Source organism: Haematobia irritans, chromosome 4 (assembly GCF_050003625.1).
Source record: "Haematobia irritans isolate KBUSLIRL chromosome 4, ASM5000362v1, whole genome shotgun sequence".
NCBI lineage: Eukaryota > Metazoa > Arthropoda > Insecta > Diptera > Muscidae > Haematobia > Haematobia irritans.
Genome location: NC_134400.1, coordinates 94,924,737 through 94,945,502, shown reverse-complemented (window position 1 = coordinate 94,945,502; position 20,766 = coordinate 94,924,737). Strand labels below are relative to the sequence as shown.

At 35.8% G+C, this 20,766-nt stretch overlaps 1 protein-coding gene across 1 annotated transcript; it reads right to left on the bottom strand.

Moving 5' to 3' along the window:
• Positions 1-5,570: 5,570 nt before the first annotated feature.
• On the bottom strand, positions 5,571-9,430 carry LOC142234262 (uncharacterized). Its single transcript, XM_075305351.1, has 2 exons — positions 9,357-9,430; positions 5,571-7,846 (listed from the first exon to the last, which is right to left on the bottom strand). Exons 1-2 carry the CDS (start codon positions 9,357-9,359, stop codon positions 5,690-5,692), a joined length of 2,160 nt encoding a protein of 719 aa, XP_075161466.1. The 5' UTR covers positions 9,360-9,430; the 3' UTR covers positions 5,571-5,689.
• Between the last annotated feature and the right edge of the window lie 11,336 nt (positions 9,431-20,766).

Sequence of the window (20,766 nt, the reverse complement as noted above, 5' to 3'; positions counted from 1 at the left end):
ACATCGAAATATTGCTCTAAGACCCCATAAAGTATATATATAATGGGTCGTGGTGAAATTCTGAGTCGATCTAAGCATGTCCGTCCGTTCGTCCGTCCGTCCGTCCATCCGTCTGTTGAAATCACGCTAACTTCCGAACGAAACAAGCTATCGACTTGAAACTTGGCACAAATAGTTGTTATCGATGTAGGTCGGTATTGAAAATGGGCCATATCGGTCCACTTTTACGTATAGCCCCCATATAAAGGGACCCTCAGATTTGGCTTGTGGAGCCTCAAAGAGAAGCAAATTTCATCCGATCCGGCTGAAATTTGGTATATGGTGTTGGTATATGGTCTCTAAGAACCATGCAAAAATTGGTCCACATCGGTCCATAATTATATATAGCCCCCATATAAACCGATCCCCAGATTTGGCTTGCGGAGCCTCAAAGAGAAGTAAATTTCATCCGATCCGGCTGAAATTTGGTACATGATGTTGGTATATGGTCTCTAACAACCATGCAAAAATTGGTCCACATCGGTCCATATTTATATATAGACCCCATATAAACCGATCTCCAGATTTGGCTTGCGAAGCCTCAAAGTGGAGCAAATTGCATCCGATCCGGCTGAAATTTGGTACATGGTATTGGTACATGGTCTCTAATAACCGTGCAGAAATTGGTCCACATCGGTCCATAATTATATATGGCGCCCATATAAACCGATCCCCAGATTTGGCTTGCGGAGCCTCAAAGAGAAGTAAATTTCATCCGATCCGGCTGAAATTTGGTACATGATGTTGGTATATGGTCTCTAACAACCATGCAAAAATTGGTCCACATCCGTTCATAATTATATATAGCCCCCATATAAACCGATCCCCAGATTTGGCTTGCGAAGTCTCCAAGAGAAGCAAATTTCATCCAATCCGGTTGTAATTTGGAACATGGTGTTGGTATATGGTCTCTAACAACCATGCAAAAATTAGTCCACATCGGTCTATAATTATATAGCCCCCATAACATATAAACTGATCCCCAGATTTGACCTGCGGAGCCTCTTGGAGGAGCAAAATTCATCCGATCCGGTTCAAATTAGGAACGTGGTGTTAGTATATGGTCGCTAACAACCATACCAAAATTGGTCCAATCTCACAAAAATTGGTCCATATCGGTTCATAATCATGGTTGCCACTAGAGCCAAAAATAATTTACCAAAATTTTATTTCTATAGAAAATGTTGTCAAAATTTTATTTCTATAGAAAATTTTGTCAAAATTTTATTTGTAGAGAAAATTTTGTTAAAATTTTATTCTGTTCATAATAAAAGTTTCATCATTGTCAAAATTTTACTTCTATAGAAAATTTTATCAAAATTTTATTTCTATAGAAAATTTTGTTCAAATTTTATTCGGTTCATAATCATGGTTGCCACTCTAGCCAAAAATAACCTACCAAGATTTTATTTCAATAGAAAATTTTGTCAAAAGTTTATTTCTATAGAAAATTTTGTGAAAATTTTATTTCTATAGAAAATTTTGTTAAAATTTTATTTCTGTAGAAAATTTTGTCAAAATTGTATGTCTACTTTTCAAACTGAATTATATACATATTGGATCGATCTTTTTTGATTTAATATATACCACGTATGGACTTACATACAATTTAGAAGATGGTGTTAGGAGGTTTTAAGATACCTTGCCATCGGCAAGCGTTACCGCAACTTAAGTAATTCGATTGTGGATGGCAGTGTTTAGATGAAGTTTCTACGCAATCCATGATGGAGGGTACATAAGCTTCGGCCTGGCCGAACTTACGGCCGTATATACTTGTTCAGATTGGATTTAGCATTTTTTTCGACAAAATTTAAATAATTTGTACCATTTTATCACTTCTTACTCTGTTTTTAACCTATTTGAAACAAAAAAAGTTGAAATTACCCATTAAAAATATGAAAAAAGTGTGTTATAAAAAATGGAATTAAAAGAACTTCCTGGGTAGTTAAAATAAAGAACATCATTAGGAGTGCATCTTCTGGAAGTTCTTTTAAAGTTGTGCCTTTGGAAGTACTTCCAATTTTTTTTGCTGGGTAATAGGTACTTTTAGTTAATGTGGTATCACAATGGACTGAATAGTCTAGGTTAGGTTAGGTTAAAGTGGCAGCCCGATTAAGATTCAGGCTCACTTAGACTATTCAGTCCATTGTGACTGAATAGTCTAAGTGAGCCTGAATCTTAATGACACAACTAATTGATTCCCTGAAAAAATTAAATAAAATCTTTAATTGAAAACCCCTGTTGGTTTTCAATCAAAATGGGTGATTGATACTATCATTTTTGTAATTGAAGACATTTAAATTAAAACAAGTATATACAGCACTAAGTTCGGCCGGGCCGAATCTTAAATACCCACCACCATGAAACAAATATTAGGGTTTCCTTTAAAATTTCAGGAGGGCTTGAGGACTTGAGGACACTTCCCAAAGATAAATTTAAAGATTTCACCTATGAGGACTATATCAGATTCTGGATTTATAAGAACCATTTATGTTTGAGTTTTAGAGGAATCATTAACATCTCTTGTAAGTGTGCAAGAAAATTATAAAATAACGTCTTGATTTGAAATCTTAAATCTGCAGAAGTAAAATCTGGAAATTTTACATTGAGTTTCAAGCAATTTTCATGATCAGTGCGCCTTCTATACCCTCAAGAAGTTTCAGACAAATTGGATAAAAACTACGGTTTCTATAAGCCCAAGACCCCAAATTGGGAGGACGTTTTATATGGGGACCATACCAAAACATGGACCAATACTCACAATTTTTGGCACACTTATTTGTGGTCCTAAAATACCTCTAGATTTCCAATTTCAGGTAAATTGAATAAAAACTGCGGTTTCTAAAGGGTGATTTGTTAAGAGCTTGATAACTTTTAAAAAAAAAAAAAAAACGCATAAAATTTGCAAAATCTCATCGGTTCTTTATTTGAAACGTTAGATTGGTCCATGACATTTACTTTTTGAAGATAATTTCATTTAAATGTTGACCGCGGCTGCGTCTTAGGTGGTCCATTCGGAAAGTCCAATTTTGGGCAACTTTTTCGAGCATTTCGGCCGGAATAGCCCGAAGTTCTTCGGAAATGTTGTCTTCCAAAGCTGGAATAGTTGCTGGCTTATTTCTGTAGACTTTAGACTTGACGTAGCCCCACAAAAAATAGTCTAAAGGCGTCAAATCGCATGATCTTGGTGGCCAACTTACCGGTCCATTTCTTGAGATGAATTGTTCTCCGAAGTTTTCCCTCAAAATGGCCATAGAATCGCGAGCTGTGTGGCATGTAGCGCCATCTTGTTGAAACCACATGTCAACCAAGTTCAGTTCTTCCATTTTTGGCAACAAAAAGTTTGTTAGCATCGAACGATAGCGATCGCCATTCACCGTAACGTTGCGTCCAACAGCATCTTTGAAAAAATACGGTCCAATGATTCCACCAGCGTACAAACCACACCAAACAGTGCATTTTTCGGGATGCATGGGCAGTTCTTGAACGGCTTCTGGTTGCTCTTCACTCCAAATGCGGCAATTTTGCTTATTTACGTAGCCATTCAACCAGAAATGAGCCTCATCGCTGAACAAAATTTGTCGATAAAAAAGCGGATTTTCTGCCAACTTTTCTAGGGCCCATTCACTGAAAATTCGACGTTGTGGCTCGTTAGTAAGGCTATTCATGATGAAATGTCAAAGCATACTGAGCATCTTTCTCTTTGACACCATGTCTGAAATCCCACGTGATCTGTCAAATACTAATGCATGAAAATCCTAGCCCAAGAAGTAAAATCGGGAGATCGGTCTATATGGGGGCTATACCAAAACATGGACCGATACTCACCATTTTCGGCACACGTATTTGTGGTCCTACAATACCTCTAGATTTCCAATTTCAGGTAAATTGAATAAAAACTGCGGTTTCTATAAGCCCAAGAAGTAAAATCGGGAGATCGGTCTATATGGGGGCTATACCAAAACATGGACCGATACTCACCATTTTTGGCACACCTCTTTACGGGCATAAAATACCTCTAGATTTCAAATTTCAGGCAAATTGGATAAAAACTTCGATTTCTATAAGCCCAAGACCCCAAATCGGGAGGTCGGTTTATATGGGGACTATATCAAAACCTGGACCGATATAGCCCATCTTCGAGCTTGACCTGACTGCAGACAAAAGAGTTTGTTCAAAATTTCAGCACGATTGCTTCATTATTGAAAACTGTAGCGTGATTACAACAGACAGACAGACGGACAGAAGGACATCGTTATATCGTCTTAGAATTTCTCCCTGATCAAGAATATATATGCTTTATATAGTCGGAAATCGATATTTCGATGTGTTACAAACGGAATGACAAACTTATTATACCCCCGTCACCATTCTATGGTGGTGGGTATAAAAATGATTGAATCCGCGATTGAAATCAAAAAGTTTTTTTTGTGTGTACGAGTAACGAAATCAAGCTGAATAGATTGTGGCTGTCAGAAAATGAAGCGATCAAAGATCAGTTTGGTTTTTGCAACTCTTTCTTTGTGACAGCTGAAAAAAATCACATTTACCTGTGCTCGAATGTTTTTTTGTGGTTCTTAATCATTTCGTTTTGTGTAAAGGTATTTTTTCAATTTATTAATTATCGGATGTAAATAACTGACGAGTACTAAATACGCATAAAATATATGCAATTGCGATATATATATATATATATATATATATATATATATATATATATATATATATATATATATATATATATATATATATATATATATATATATATATATATATATATATATAATGTGGTAAAAGAAAATAAATGCAATATATATATATATATATATATATATATATATATATATATATATATATATATATATATATATATATATATATATATATATATATATATATATATATATATATATATTGCATTTATTTTCTTTTACCACATTACCTGCACATTTTATGAATTCGTGCTTAATGTGTTTCTTCACAAATTCGCAAATATATCCGAAATTATGGGTTTCTTATTTTTCGCGTGGATGGCTAACACTAGTAAAATGAATGTGGTAAAATCTTAGCCTGCTCGGAGAAAAACAAAAAATGCGTATACCACTCACACTACTTGTTTTTATCTATTATATACCCCGCATGTTGTACTTGCTTCTACTTTAGAAGACGATGTTACCACAACCCAAGTAATTTGATTAGGAATGAGAGTCTTTAGTAGAAGCTTATGGTGGAGGGTACATAAGATTCGGCCTTGCCGAACTTGCAGCCGTATATACTTCTTTTTACTTTTTTTTATAGATTTTATATTCGTTTTTGCCACATTTCGTTGTCCAAAATTTATATATCGATTTTCAGGGTCTGAATAGCACTTTTTTTCTAAGACTAGTTCAAAAGAACTTCATCGGAAGTGGAAAAAAATTGATGGGTGAAATTCGTCTAAAAGAAAAAGTAAATATTTTTAAATTTATTAACACAATCATCTTAGTTTTTGCTCACAATATATACCCTAGTTACTTGTTAAGAAAACGATATTTTTTTTAATATTTGTATGGTTTATCTTTTATTTCATTTCGTCTTTCATTTGAGAAATATTGTTTCCATTTCTTTCCTATTCGACTTAAAATTATATCAACAATTGTTATTTATTATCCTAGTGACGTCTATGCTTAAGTTTATGAACAGCTTTATAACGATAACCATCATCGGCTAGCACAGAAGATGACTCCTCAGGTACAGACACAATATTGACGATTTCTTGAGTTTGTGCCTCAGCAGGGGGCAAATATTGATTGATGGGAAGTTCACTTACATCACGGCGGTGACGATATCTGATGCGACGTATAGTTTTATAACGGTAACCATCAGTGGCCAATATAGTGCTGTCTTGAGGGGCAGATTCAGAAACACCAACTGATTGTTCTGGCAAAACTTCTTCAACAACGGCGGTTTCTTGTGGAGCAGCTTCAACAAATACTTCTTGTTGTTGTGTGGCGGCGTTGGGAGGCAAATATTCGTTTGAGGATAATTCATTAACATCGCGACGATGACGGTATCTGATACGACGAACGGTTTTGTAACGGTAGCCATCATTGGTCAATACAGCACTGTCTTGGGAGATCTCTTCGCTGGGAGCTTGGACAACAGCAGATGATTGTTCGGGTACAGTTTCTTCTACAACGGTGATATGTTCTGGAAAGCTTTCCACGACTTCTTCGTTGCGCGTTGAAGCTTCCACAGGAGGCAAATATTCGTTATGGGCCAATTCGCTTACATCACGACGATGACGGTATCTGATACGGCGAACGGTCTTGTAACGGTAGCCATCATTGGCCAATATAGCGCTGTCTTGTGAAGCACTAACGAAAGGAGCTTCAGCAACAACGATATCTTTTTCGGGAATAGTTTCTACAACAAATGTGGATTGTTCAGGGACAGCTTCAGATACAATTTCTTCATGTTGACTAGCAGCTACAGGGGGCAAATATTCGTTGTTGACCAATTCATTAACATCGCGACGATGACGGTATCTGATACGACGAACTGTCTTATAACGGTAACCATCAGAGGCAAGGGTAGTACCGTCTTGAAGAGTGCCTGTAGAAGCATCTACAGTTTGTTCGGGAGCTACTTCTTCTACAACAATTGTTTGTTCGGGAGCAGCTTCAACAGCAACATCTTCCACTTTGGTAGCGGCCACTGGGGGCAAGTATTCAGGCAATTCATTGACATCACGACGATAACGGTATCTGATACGGCGAACAGTCTTATAACGGTAACCATCAGAAGCCAAGGCAGAGGACTCTTGAGAAGCAGCATCTACAGGGACTTGAGTGGGAGTAACATCTTCTACGACAGTGGTTTGTTCTGGAGCAGCTTCGACAACAATATTTTCTTGTTGGGCAGCGGCATGAGGAGGCAAGTACTCGTTGCTGGCCAATTCACTGACATCACGACGTTGTCTGTATCTGATACGACGCACAGTTTTGTAGCGGTAACCATCATTGGCTAAAACAGCACTTTCTTGAGAAACTGTTTCTTCGGGAACATCGGCAACAATGCTTTGTTCTGGAATAGCTTCGACAACAACATTTTCTTGTTGAGCATCCGCATGAGGAGGCAAGTATTCGTTGTTGGCCAATTCGCTGACATCACGACGTTGTCTGTATCTGATGCGGCGAACGGTTTTGTAGCGGTAACCATCATTAGCTAAAACTGAACTTTCTTGAGCAACTGTTTCTTCGGGAACTGCGGCAGGGGAAACTTCTTCAACAATTTGCGTTTGATCTGGCACTGATTCAACTGCTACTTCCTGTTGGGTTGTGGCAACTGGGGGCAAGTATTCGTTGGAAGCCAATTCATTGACATCACGGCGATGACGGTATTTGATGCGACGTACAGTCTTATAACGATAACCATCGTTGGCCAAAACAGAGGTCTCTTGGGAAGCACCTTCAATGGGTGCTTCAACAGCAACAGCCTCGACGGGAGCAACTCCTTGTTCAGGTACATTTTCAACAACAACCTCTTGTTGCGTTGCGGAAGCATCTTCCACAGCAATTTGTTTAGCGGGTGGCAAATATTCACCACTAGGCAATTCGTTGACGTCACGGCGATTTCTTAACCTAAGCTTACGCACGACTTGGTAACGATAGCCATCATCGGATAATTCTGCAGGTTCGACATTAGAATTAGGTGGAATATACTCCTGGGTTACCAGGCTATTATCCTCAACCGGTGTCAAATATTCACTGGATATAGAAGCTGCTGACGCAGCTGCTATGGCAGCAAAGGCAAAAATGAAGAATCTCTGAAACAAATTAGAAAGGAATTCAATATAAATAAGTAATCGATATAGATAATTTTTTACATCCACCACTGTAGGATGGTGATGGGGCATAATAAGGTTAACATTCAACACATCGAAATATCGATTTCCGAGAGAATGAGGACATAGAAGTTCTATTTTTTTTTTCGATGTACTTGAAATTTCAATGCGGCATCCCAGTAAAAATTTTGAAAGTTATTCCACAAACATTTCTGTTTAAGAGCATCCCGGGGACTAGCACAGGATTTTAACCTGAGCTAGTTCACTTTTTCACTTCCACACCCAGAGAAGGAATATGATCACCGCAAACATGTTTTAAGAGCAAAATGTTATTTTTCGGTGGTGACCATGCAGCATGGTTTTCGCAACTGTGTTATTTTTCGGAAATCATGTATCTGATTTCGGCAAGCAGGTTATATTTGACGAGAAAATAACATTTTAGTGGCAAACATGTTACATGGTCACCATACAAAAATAACATTTTGCTCTTGAAACATGTTTGAAGTGATCATATTCCTTCTCTGCATGCATGCAAGTTCTCTTTAGAAAGTTTTACAAATTGCAAAAGTTTCTTTTTTAAATGGAAAAATATGTTTTTAAATATACGAGTAACAAAATAAAAACGATAAACAATATAAAAAACAATCTTTCGAAAAAATATGTGAAAAAAATTTGCCGTTGGTGTAATTTGAGCCTGTGTTTTTATTTTTTTTTCACTCATACTAATAAAGAACATCTCGAGATGTAGTTAGAATGTTATGCCTTGGTGTCATATTACGATCATAGCACAAACATTTTAATTGACTTTTCGATGCTTCGTGTTCAATGGCGTTTGTGTCTGCGTGAACTAAGGCGTTCCAGGTTCATTGTATAAATTAGATAATTAGAATATAAAAGTGTAATAAAATATATTGATAAAAATTAAATGTGAAAAAGTGTTTTTTTTTTTTAATTTCTTCATTCAATTGAACTTCCAAGGCACAAGTTATGAAAAGGATCCGAAAACGAAGTACTTCCGTCCTATGACAAGCCCATGTAAAATTCATTAGATAATATCCAAGGTTAAACTAATTCTGGATAACAAATTGGGGCTCCAAACTCCTTTTTTGGAAGCTCTTTTTTTGCTGGGCAAGTCTGGGTAAGTCTTCGCATCCATTCATTTTTATATTTGTTTGATTTTACAGATATTAATCGAACTTTGTTTGAAATATTTAGACTGCACATTAAATTCGAAAAACGATTTTTTTAATTTCTGGAATCCTACTCATGCACAATCCTTGTAGAGGATATACAAGTATTTACACTACAAAAGAACTTTGCATCAGCTCTGAATTCACTAATACTTTGTGATTATAACGAATGTGGTATTTTTGGTCGTTAATGGCTTTGTAAATATTGCCATCAAAACTTTTTGAATATTTTCACAATTTATCGAATGGTAAATTTCACTTATTTATTGCAAATCTTTTAAAAATATGTTTTTTTTACATACCATCTTTTTGAGATCGAACAACTTGAGTAATGAAAGACGATTTGTGTTATGATTTATCGAATGGTTTATCTTTAATATTTATACGTTAAATATTTTTGTTTATTTACATGAAATTTAACTATCAAAATTGTTTTAGTTCACACTTCGACCAATTAAAAAACCGGCTGCTCCATTAACATTGTGATTGAAAAGATCGTCAAATTGAAACCAATCTACTTAAGATGTCCAAAATCAAATCATAAACATAACCATTGGAGATGACTGATTTTAATTTCCTAACGTTGTTCATCAAAACTAAACAAATATATCCAATACAACATAAATCGCAATGATTTTTGTTAATACCTTTGCTTTATTCTTTGTTTTGTTTTTTTTTTTTTTTTTAATAAACAAAAGAATTTTTTTGGTGTCTTAGCCAAGTGTAGGTCTTCCTCATCGTGGTCTATTGTCATGCTTTTATGCTTTTGATGAATTATATACTGCCACCTAACACTTATGAATGATGGCTCCAGACAGATACTTTCAGTTGTGGCCGGAAATATTGTCGGTGTTTTGTTACACGTTTTTTGTTCAATAATAGCAAAAAAAATCTTATAAACATATTAATTCAAGTTCAAGTGCATTGTTTGTTATGGTTTTTATTTGTTATAGCCAAATATTCGTTTTTTTATTAGAACAATTCTAGTTATTGTTTTCTTCTTGATCAAAACTAACAAGTATGAGTGACCAACTGTTCGACGAATCGTACATTTAAACACTATTAAAGACATGTCACTAGAATTAAAAGAAAGTTAATACACAGTAAAAAACAAGTAAGGAAAGTCTTAAGAGGGCGGGGCCGAGTATATTATACCCTGCACCACTTTGTAGATCTAAACTTTTGATACCATATCACATCCATCAAATGTTTTGGGGGCTATATATAAAGGTTTGTCCCAAATACATACATTTAAATATCACTCGATCTGGACAGAATTTGATAGACTTCTACAAAATCTATAGACTCAAAATTTAAGTCGGCTAATGCACTAGGGTGGAACACAATGTTAGTAAAAAACAAGTATATACGGCCGTAAGTTCGGCCAGGCCGAAGCTTATGTACCCTCCATCATGGATTGCGTAGAAACTTCTTCTAAACACTGCCATCCACAATCGAATTACTTAAGTTGCGGTAACGCTTGCCGATGGCAAGGTATCTTAAAACCTCCTAACACCATCTTCTAAATTGTATGTAAGTCCTAGACCTGTCCAGATTTCCAAAGTTCACATTTTTTAATGAGCACTTACAGTTTTAGAATCTCTCAATGATTGTAATAAGAGCTATGAAAAAAGATTTTGAAAAACTTTTGCCAAAAAGTTGCTCAACGCGGTTGAAGTCAGGATTTTGGCAATTTTCGAAAATTTGAAATGTATACGTACAAACAAAATTTTAAATAATTTATTAGTAAATATAAGAAATATCTAAAAGCGCAATCTTTGAGCTAAATGCTCAAGCAAATAATAAAAAATTCAAAACGTGAAATTTATTGTGCCGTTTGCTTGCCGTCGCCTCTGGAAATCAAAAAATGCAGAAAATTTCCGCAATTTTTTTTCAATGCATTATATGTTTTCGAAAAAAAAATTATATACGTTTGCATATTTTTTATATATTCTTGGAACAATAAGTTATAAAAAAATTTAGATTAAGAATTTTTGGATGTGTCATTAAAGGGTGATACGGTCAAAATTTGGTCAATATAAACTTGACGTATTTCTTTCAATTTTGCATTTAAAAAACCTGAACATCCCTCATTTTGAAGATATGTGTGTGTAGAATGTTGCTCCTATTTTGATTTTGGAATTCACTCTTCAGTTGTCAAAATGCCGTCCAAGCAAGAAGAGCAGCGTATCAAAATTTTGCTCGCGCATCGCGAAAATCCGAGCTACTCGCACGCAAAGCTGGCAAAATCGCTTAAAGTTGCCAAATCAACCGTTACAAATGTAATTAAATTGTTTGGGGAACGTTTGTCGACAGCCAGGAAGTCTGGATCGGGGGGAAATCGAAAACCGGAAGCCGCTGAGACGACAAAGAGAGTTGCCGGTAGTTTCAAGCGAAACCCTAACCTCTCTCTCCGAGATGCCGCAAATAAGCTGGGTGTATCGTCTACAACCGTGCATCGAGCCAAAAAACGAGCCGGACTATCGACTTACAAGAAGGTAGTGACTCCAAATCGCGATGATAAACAAAATACGACGGCCAAAGCGCGATCCCGGAGGCTGTACACGACGATGCTGACGAAGTTTGACTGCGTGGTAATGGACGACGAAACCTACGTCAAAGCCGACTACAAGCAGCTTCCCTGACAGGAGTTTTATACGGCAAAAGGAAGGGGAAAGGTAGCAGATATTTTCAAGCACATAAAACTGTCAAAGTTCGCAAAGAAATATCTGGTTTGGCAAGCCATCTGAACCTGTGGCTTGAAAAGCAGCATTTTCATAGCTTCCGGGACTGTCAACCAAGAAATTTACGTGAAAGAGTGTTTGAATAAACGTCTGCTGCCTTTCCTGAAGAAACACGGTTGTTCCGTACTGGTTTGGCCGGATTTGGCATCTTGCCATTACGGTAAAAAGGCCATGGAGTGGTACGCCGCCAACAACGTGCAGGTGGTTCCCAAGGACAAGAACCCTCCCAACACGCCAGACCCCGCCCAATTGAGAAATACTGGGCTATTGTCAAGCGGAACCTAAAGAAGACCAAAAAACTGCTAAGGAAGAGCAGCAGTTCAAGGCAAACTGGCTTTCTGCGGCGAAGAAGGTGGACAAGGTGGCTGTACAAAATCTGATGGCAGGTGTCAAGCGTGAGGCCCGGCAATTCTGATTTGGAAAAGCGAAAGCCTAACTGAATATTTTTCCTGAATTTTGTACTAATTGAACTTGAAAAAGAAATTTAATTTGATTTTTTAAATAAACGATTTCACCGATTTACACGCGTTTCCCCTTGACCAAATTTTGACCGTATCACCCTTTAGTCGCTAAAAAATTAATTTCTTTATGAAAGGTCTCACTTAAATATTTTACTTTTAGTTATATGTGGCACTTTTTAAAAATTTTAATCTATCTTATTATTGCTTTGACTTTTAGCTCATAGACTGATATTTCACAATAACACATATGGGTTAAGTGAGACCTTTCATAAAGAAATTAATTTTTTAGCGACTAATGACACATCCAAAAATTCTTAACCTACATTTTTTTATACCTTATTGTTCCAAGAATATATAAAAAATATACAAACGTATATAATTTTTTTTTTTCGAAAAAATATAATGCATTGAAAAAAAAAATTGCGGAAATTTTCTGCATTTTTTGATTTCCAGAGGCTACAGCAAGCAAACGGCTCAATAAATTTGAATTTTTTGTTATTTGCTTGAGCATTTAGCTCAAAGATTGCGCTTTTAGATATTTCTTATATTTACTAATAAATTATTTAAAATTTTGTTTGTACGTATACCTTTAAAATTTTCGAAAATTGCCAAAATCCTGACTTCAACCGCGTTGAGCAACTTTTTGGCAAAAGTTTTTCAAAATCTTTTTTCACAGTTTTTATTACAATCAGTGAGAGATTCTAAAACTGTAAGTGCTCATTAAAAAATGTGAACTTTGGAAATCTGGATATATACCGTATACCAACACCATGTACCAAATTTCAGCCGGATCGGATGAAATTTGCTTCTGTTTTAGGCTCCGCAAGCCAAATCTGGGGATCGGTTTATATGGGGGCTATACGTAAAAGTGGACCGATATGGCCCGTTTTCAATACCATCTGACCTACATCGATAACAACTACTTGTGCCAAGTTTCAAGTCGATAGCTTGTTTCGTTCGGAAGTTAGCGTGATTTCAACAGACGGACGGACGGACATGCTTAGATCGACTCAGAATTTCACCACGACCCAGAATATATATACTTTATGGGGTCTTAGAGCAATATTTCGATGTATTTCAAACGGAATGACAAAGTTAATATACCCCCATCCTATGATAGAGGGTATAAATATGGGAAACATTTAAATCTGAAGAAATTTTAAGGAAACTTCGCAAAAGTTTATTTATGATTTATCGCTCGATATATATGTATTAGAAGTTTAGGAAAATTAGAGTCATTTTTACAACTTTTCGACTAAGCAGTGGCGATTTTACAAGGAAAATGTTGGTATTTTGACCATTTTTGTCGAAATCATAAAAACATATATATCTAAATCTGAACCGTTTTCAATAAAATGTTCATTCATTTGGACCAAACTTACAAATTTGTGGTAAACCCTTTATTTCAAAATTAGAATTGCTTACCTTCGTTTTTAAATAAAATTTTATTTATTTATATAGGAATTTTTTTCTTCAATAAAAGACATGTTTCATTAATATATTAAATATATTTCTTTAGAATCGACAGCATCGACTGGCCTTGAAATATTAGTTTATTATTCGACTATTTCCAATTTCCATTTTTTCACAAATGGTTAGCGTCACTGAATGTTACCTGATAATTGAAAATTCCCAAAATGAAGACGAATGAAGGGGTTGTTATTCTGTTGGTGTTTTCTTTCTTTATACACTATCACGAACATTGATAGATTTTTTGTTTTCAAGAATTAAAAACAAGTACATACGGCCGCAAGTTCGACCAGGCCGAATCTTATGTACCCACCACCATGGATTGCGTAGAAACTTCTACGAAAGACTGTGATTTAGTCCATACATGGTATATATTAGACAAAAAAGTTATGTATAGTTAAGTCTACAAATAATTACGATTCGATATGGACTTTTTGTACGTAGAGAGCAAGAATTTAAATATGGGGGTCGCTTATATGGGGGCTATATACAATTATGAACTTGATATGGACCAATTTTTGTGTGATTGGGGATCGATTTATCTGAGGGCCATATATAACTATAGACCGATATGGACCTAGTTAGGCATGGTTGTTAACGACCATATACTAGCACAATGTACCAAATTTCAACTCACTCGGATGAAATTTGCTCCTCCAAGAGGTTCCAAAACCAAATCTCGGGATCGGTTTATATGGGGCTATGTACGATTATGGACTGATATGGACCACTTTTGGCATGGTTGTTAAATATCATATACTACCACCACGTACCAAATTTCAAGCAGATCGGATGAATTTTGCTTCTCCAAAAGGTACCGGAGGTCAAATCTGGGGATCGGTTTATATGGGAGTTATATATAATTATGGACTGATAGGAACCAATTCCTGCATGGTTGTTGGATACCATATACTAACATCACGTACCAAATTTCAACCGAATGGCAAGAATTTTGCTCTTCCAAGGGGCTCTGGAGGTCAAATCTGGGGATCGGTTTATATGGGGCCTATATATAATTATGGACCGATATCGACCAATTTTTGCATGGGAGTTTGAGGCCATATATTAACACCACATACCAAATTTCAACTGAATCAGATGAATTTTGGTCTTCCAAGAGGTTCCGGAGGTCAAATCTGGTGATCGGTTTATATGGGGGTTATATATAATTATAAACCGATGTGGACCAATTTTTGCATGGTTGTTATAGACCATATACTAACATAACGTACACAATTTCAGCCGGATCGGATGAAATTTGCTTCTCTTAGCGGCCTCGCAAGCCAAATCGGGGGATCGGTTTATATGGGGGCTATATATAATTATGGACCGATGTCGACCAATTTTTGCATGGTTGTTAGAGACCATATACTAACTCCATGTACCAAATTTCAGCCGGATCGGATGAAATTTGCTTCTCTTAGAGGCCTCGCAAGCCAAATCGGGGGATCGGTTTATATGGGGGCTATATATAATTATGGACCGATGTGGACCAATTTTTGCATGGTTGTTAGAGACCATATACTGACACCATGTACCAAATTTCAGCCGGATCGGATGAAATTTGCTTCTCTTAGGGGCCTCGCAAGCCAAATCGGGGGATCGGTTTATATGGGGGCTATATATAATTATGGACCGATGTGGACCAATTTTTACATGATTGTTAGAGACCATATACTAACACCATGTGCCAAATTTCAGCCGGATCGGATGAAATTTGCTTCTCTTAGAGGCCTCGCAAGCCAAATTTTGGGGTCCGTTTATATGGGGGCTATACGTAAAAGTAGACCGATATGGCCCATTTGCAATACCATCCGACCTACATCAATAACAACTACTTGTGCCAAGTTTCAAGTCGATAGCTTGTTTCGTTCGGAAGTTAGCGTGATTTCAACAGACGGACGGACGGACATGCTCAGATCGACTCAGAATTTCACCACGACCCAGAATATATATACTTTATCCTATGGTGGTGGGTATAAAAAGTTAATATACCCCCCATCCTATGGTGGTGGGTATAAAAAAAGAAAAATTTTCTCACTAATTAAAAAAAAAAAAAAAAAAAAAAAAAAAAAAACAAGTATATATGGCCGTAAGTTCGCCCAGGCCGAATCTTATGTACCCTCCACCATGGATAGCGTAGAATCTGCTACGAAAGACTGTCATCCACAATCGCACTACTTTGTGGTATCTTAAATCGTTTTCTAAATTGTGAGTTATCCACACGTGGTATATATTAGACAAAAAAGGTATGTGTAGGTAAGTCTACAAATAATTACGAATAGATATGGACTTTTGCACGGTACGTAGGGAGCCAGAATTGAAATATGGGGGTCGCTTATATGAACTTGATATGGACCAATTTTTGTGTGATTGGAGATCGATTTATCTGAGGGCTATATATAACTATAGACCGATATGGACCTAGTTAGGCATGATTGTTCACAATGTACCAAATTTCAACTGACTCGGATGAAATTTGCTCCTCCAAGAGGCTCCAAAACCAAATCTCGGGATCGGGACTGATATGGACCATTTTTGGTTGTTAAATATTATATGCTACCACCGCGTACCAAATTTCAACCAGATCGGATGAATTTTGCTTCTCCAAAAGGCACCGTAGGTCAAATCTGGGGATCGGTTTATATGGGGGTTATATATAATTATGGACTGATATGAACCTATTCCTGCATGGTTGTTGGATACCATATACTAACATCACGTACCCAATTTCAACCGAATCGGATGAACTTTGCTCTTCCAAGGGGCTCCTGAGGTCAAATCTGGGGATCGGTTTATATGGGGGCTATATATAATTATTGACCGATTTCGACCAATTTTTGCATGGGTGTTTGAGGCCATTTATTAACACCACGTACCAAATATCAACTGAATCAGATGAATTTTGGTCTTCCAAGCGGCTCCGGAGGTCAAATGTTGTGATCGGTTTATATGGGGCTATATATAATTATATGGGGCTATATATAATTATATGGTATATGGTCATTAGAGACCATATACTAACACCATGTACCAAATTTCAGCCGCATCGGATGAAATTTGCTTCTCTTAGACGCTCCGCAAGCCAAATTTTGGGATCGGTTTATATGGGGGGTATTTGCTATACGATCTGACCTACATCAATAGTAACTACTTGTGCCAAGTTTCAAGTCGATAGCTTGTTTCGTTCGGAAGTTAGGGTGATTTCAACAGACGGACGGACGGACATGCTCAGATCGACTCAGAATTTCACCACGACCCAGAATATATATTTATGGCGTCTTAGAGCAATATTTCGATGTGTTGTAAACGGAATGACAAAGTTAATATACCCCCATCCTATGGTGGAGGGTATAACAAATATATTTATATTTTATTTGTTATTTATTATATTACTTTACTATATTATTATGATTGTTTGAACAAACTCTCCGTATACCATAACAACACGATTCCAACTAAAAAACATATGCACTAACTTATAATACCCTGTTCCACAGTGTGGCGCAGGGTATAACAACCCACGCGCAAATATATCGATTACATCGATGACAGGTATCGATTACAGGTAGATTAAAGAAATATAGGAAAATTTCCTATATTCTAACAAGTGTGTTTCCTTACGTTTTGAAAGGATAGAATACTTCTTAGTACGAATGAAATAAAATATTTTTCTATGCTAAGTGTTATTCGTATGTATGATAAGCTTTCTATAATAAAGGAAGTCAGAATTATCATTTTATAAGAAATTTTACTGAATTTGAGGAAACTTTGTTTTAGTTCGGTATATGTTTATTTTTACGAATGCTTTGTTATCAGTGAATAAAATTTTCTTGTTCAGAAGTAAATTCTTGTACCCCGCGAAGAAAACAGTATTAGTAAAATTCTATGCCTTATTCTAGTTAACGAACTAATCCTTACTGCTTTCAGTTTAGGATTTTTTACTGAAACAAGTAAATTTTTTACTGAAACACCTTTTGTGACAAAATAGGTTTATGATTTTTTATATTTCTACACCCTCAAAAAAAAACCGCTTCTCGAACATATGTTCCAAACATATTTTGCAAAAATATTATATGCTTGGAATAATTTTCCCGAAAGAAGATTGTGCTCATTCCCTCACATAATTTTCACTTCCACGAAATTTTTTAGTTCTTTTTCTGAAATACAAATAATGTTGAGGAAATGTTTCAATTTTATAATTTTTTAAATTTTACCTTTCACCTGGACGGAGAATCGAATCGAGGACCATACAGTTTGTAAGCCAACACACTATCCACTGGGCTACGTAGCTGTTATAGTCACTAGTAGACAATTATCGTTATAAGTTACATTTATATAACATAGTATGCAGCGCCCACGTGCCCATGCAAACACAACATTATTTAACATAAACTTACATTTGTTGGCCACGTGGAGCAGTGGTTAGCATGTCTGCCTTGCATGCAAAAGGTCGTGGGTTCAATCCCTGCTCCGACCGAACACCATTTTTTTATTTACACATCTATATTTATACTATATTAAAATTTTATAATGAAACTTCGAAATGTGGGTTATTAAAGATTTACAGTCAGAAACAGTGCTTGATATAAACGAAATGGACTGAGCTTTTGGATAAACTATTATTTTTGTATTGCAAAAATAACAATTTTGTAACAAAAAACTGTTTTTGGCATAAAAGTTTTGGAAGGAATTCAAAAACTCTAAAAAAAGAAGAACGTGGAGTCGAGAATAAACATACATAAACAATTTTATAATATACACATACATTTATATAGGCGTGAACAGTTTTTTACTAGCATTTAACGCCATTTTAAATGCATTTAAAACTTTTCGTGTTTTGTAATTAATTTTATTTGTTTTGCCTTTTACCTTTCTTTAATAATTCATTTTAAAGAAAATAAACTTTTTCAATTGTTTTAGCTGCAAAACTCGAACTTAATGCCCGCTTTTATATTTGAAATTGTCCGTCAACTCCCCTTGGACTACTTATTAATAAAGAGGAACTAAACTTTGTTTTTATACATTTTACTGTTTAATTTTTCACTATTTCCTCCTTATTTAATTTTACTGTCCCTACTATAACAAGTATATACGGCCGTAAGTTCGGCCAGGCCGAATCTTATGTACCCTCCACCATGGATTGCGTAGGAACTTCTACTAAAGGCTGTCATCCACAATCGAATTACTTGGGTTGCGATAACACTTGCCGATGGCAAGGTATCGTAAAACTTTTTAACACTGTCTTCTAAATTGTAAGTTAGCCCATACGGGGTATATATTAAACAAAACAAGTATATACGGCCGTAAGTTCGGCCAGGCCGAATCTTATGTACCCTCCACCATGGATTGCGTAGGAACTTCTACTAAAGGCTGTCATCCACAATCGAATTACTTGGGTTGCGATAACACTTGCCGATGGCAAGGTATCGTAAAACTTTTTAACACTGTCTTCTAAATTGTAAGTTAGCCCATACGGGGTATATATTAAACAAAACAAGTATATACGGCCGTAAGTTCGGCCAGGCCGAATCTTATGTACCCTCCACCATGGATTGCGTAGGAACGTCTACTAAAGGCTGTCATCCACAATCGAATTACTTGGGTTGCGATAACACTTGCCGATGGCAAGGTATCGTAAAACTTTTTAACACTGTCTTCTAAATTGTAAGTTAGCCCATACGGGGTATATATTAAACAAAAAAAGGCCGATTAAATACGTATATAATCTAGTTTGACAAAATTTTCTATAGGAATACAATTTTGACAAAATTTTCTATAGAAATAAAAATTTGACAAAATTTTCTATAGAAATAAAAACTTGACAAAATTTTCTATAGAAATAAAATGTTGACAAAATTTTCTATGGAAGTAAAATGTTGACAAAATTTTCTATAGCAATACAATTTTGACAACAATTTCTATAGAAATAAAATGTTGACAAAATTTTGTATAGAAATAAAATTTTGACAAAATTTTGTATAGAAATAAAATGTTCACAAAATTTTCTACAGAAATAAATTTTTTACAAAATTTTCTATAGAAATAAAATTTTGACAAACATTTCTATAGAAATAAACTTTGGACAAAACTTTCTATAGAAATGAAATTTTAACAAAACTTTCTATTGTAATAAAATTTGACAAAATTTTCTATGGAAATAAAGTTTTGGTCGATTACAAAATTTTCTATAGAAATAAAATTTTGACAAAATTTTCTATGGAAATAAAATTTTGACAAACATTTGTATAGAAATAAACTTTTGACAAAACTTTCTATAGAAATGAAATTTTGACAAAACTTTCTATAGTAATAAAATTTGACAAAATATTCTATGGAAATAAAGTTTTGGTAGATTATTTTTGGCGATATGGACCAATTTTTGTGTAATAAGTCATCGGCTATATATAACTAAAGACCGATATGGACCAATTTTTACATGGCTGTTAGAGGCCATATATTGACAAAATGTACCAAATTTCAACCGTATCGGATGACTTTTGCTCCTCCAAGAGGTTCCGGCGTCAAATCTGGGGACGGTTTATATGGGAACTATATATAATTATGGACCGATATGGACCAATTTTTGCATGGTTGTTAGAGACCATATACTAACACCATGTACCAAATTTCAACTGGATCGGATGAATTTTGCTCTTCCAAGAGGCTCCGGAGGTCAAATCTGGGGATCGGTTTATATGGGGGCTATATATACTTATGGACCGATATGGACCAATTTTTGCATGGTTATTAGAGGCCGTAAACTAACATCAGGTACCAAATTTCAACCGGATCGGATGAATTTTGCCCCTCCAAGAGGCTCCGGAGGTCAAATCTGGGGATCGGTTTATATGGGGGCTATATATAATTATGGACCGATATGGACCAATTTTTGCATGGTTGTTAGAGACCGTATACTAAGACCACGTACCAAATTTCAACCGGATCGGATGAATTTTGCTGCTCCGGGAGGCTCCCCAAGCCAAATTTGGGGATCGGTTTATATGGGGGCTATACGTAAACGTGGTCCGATATGG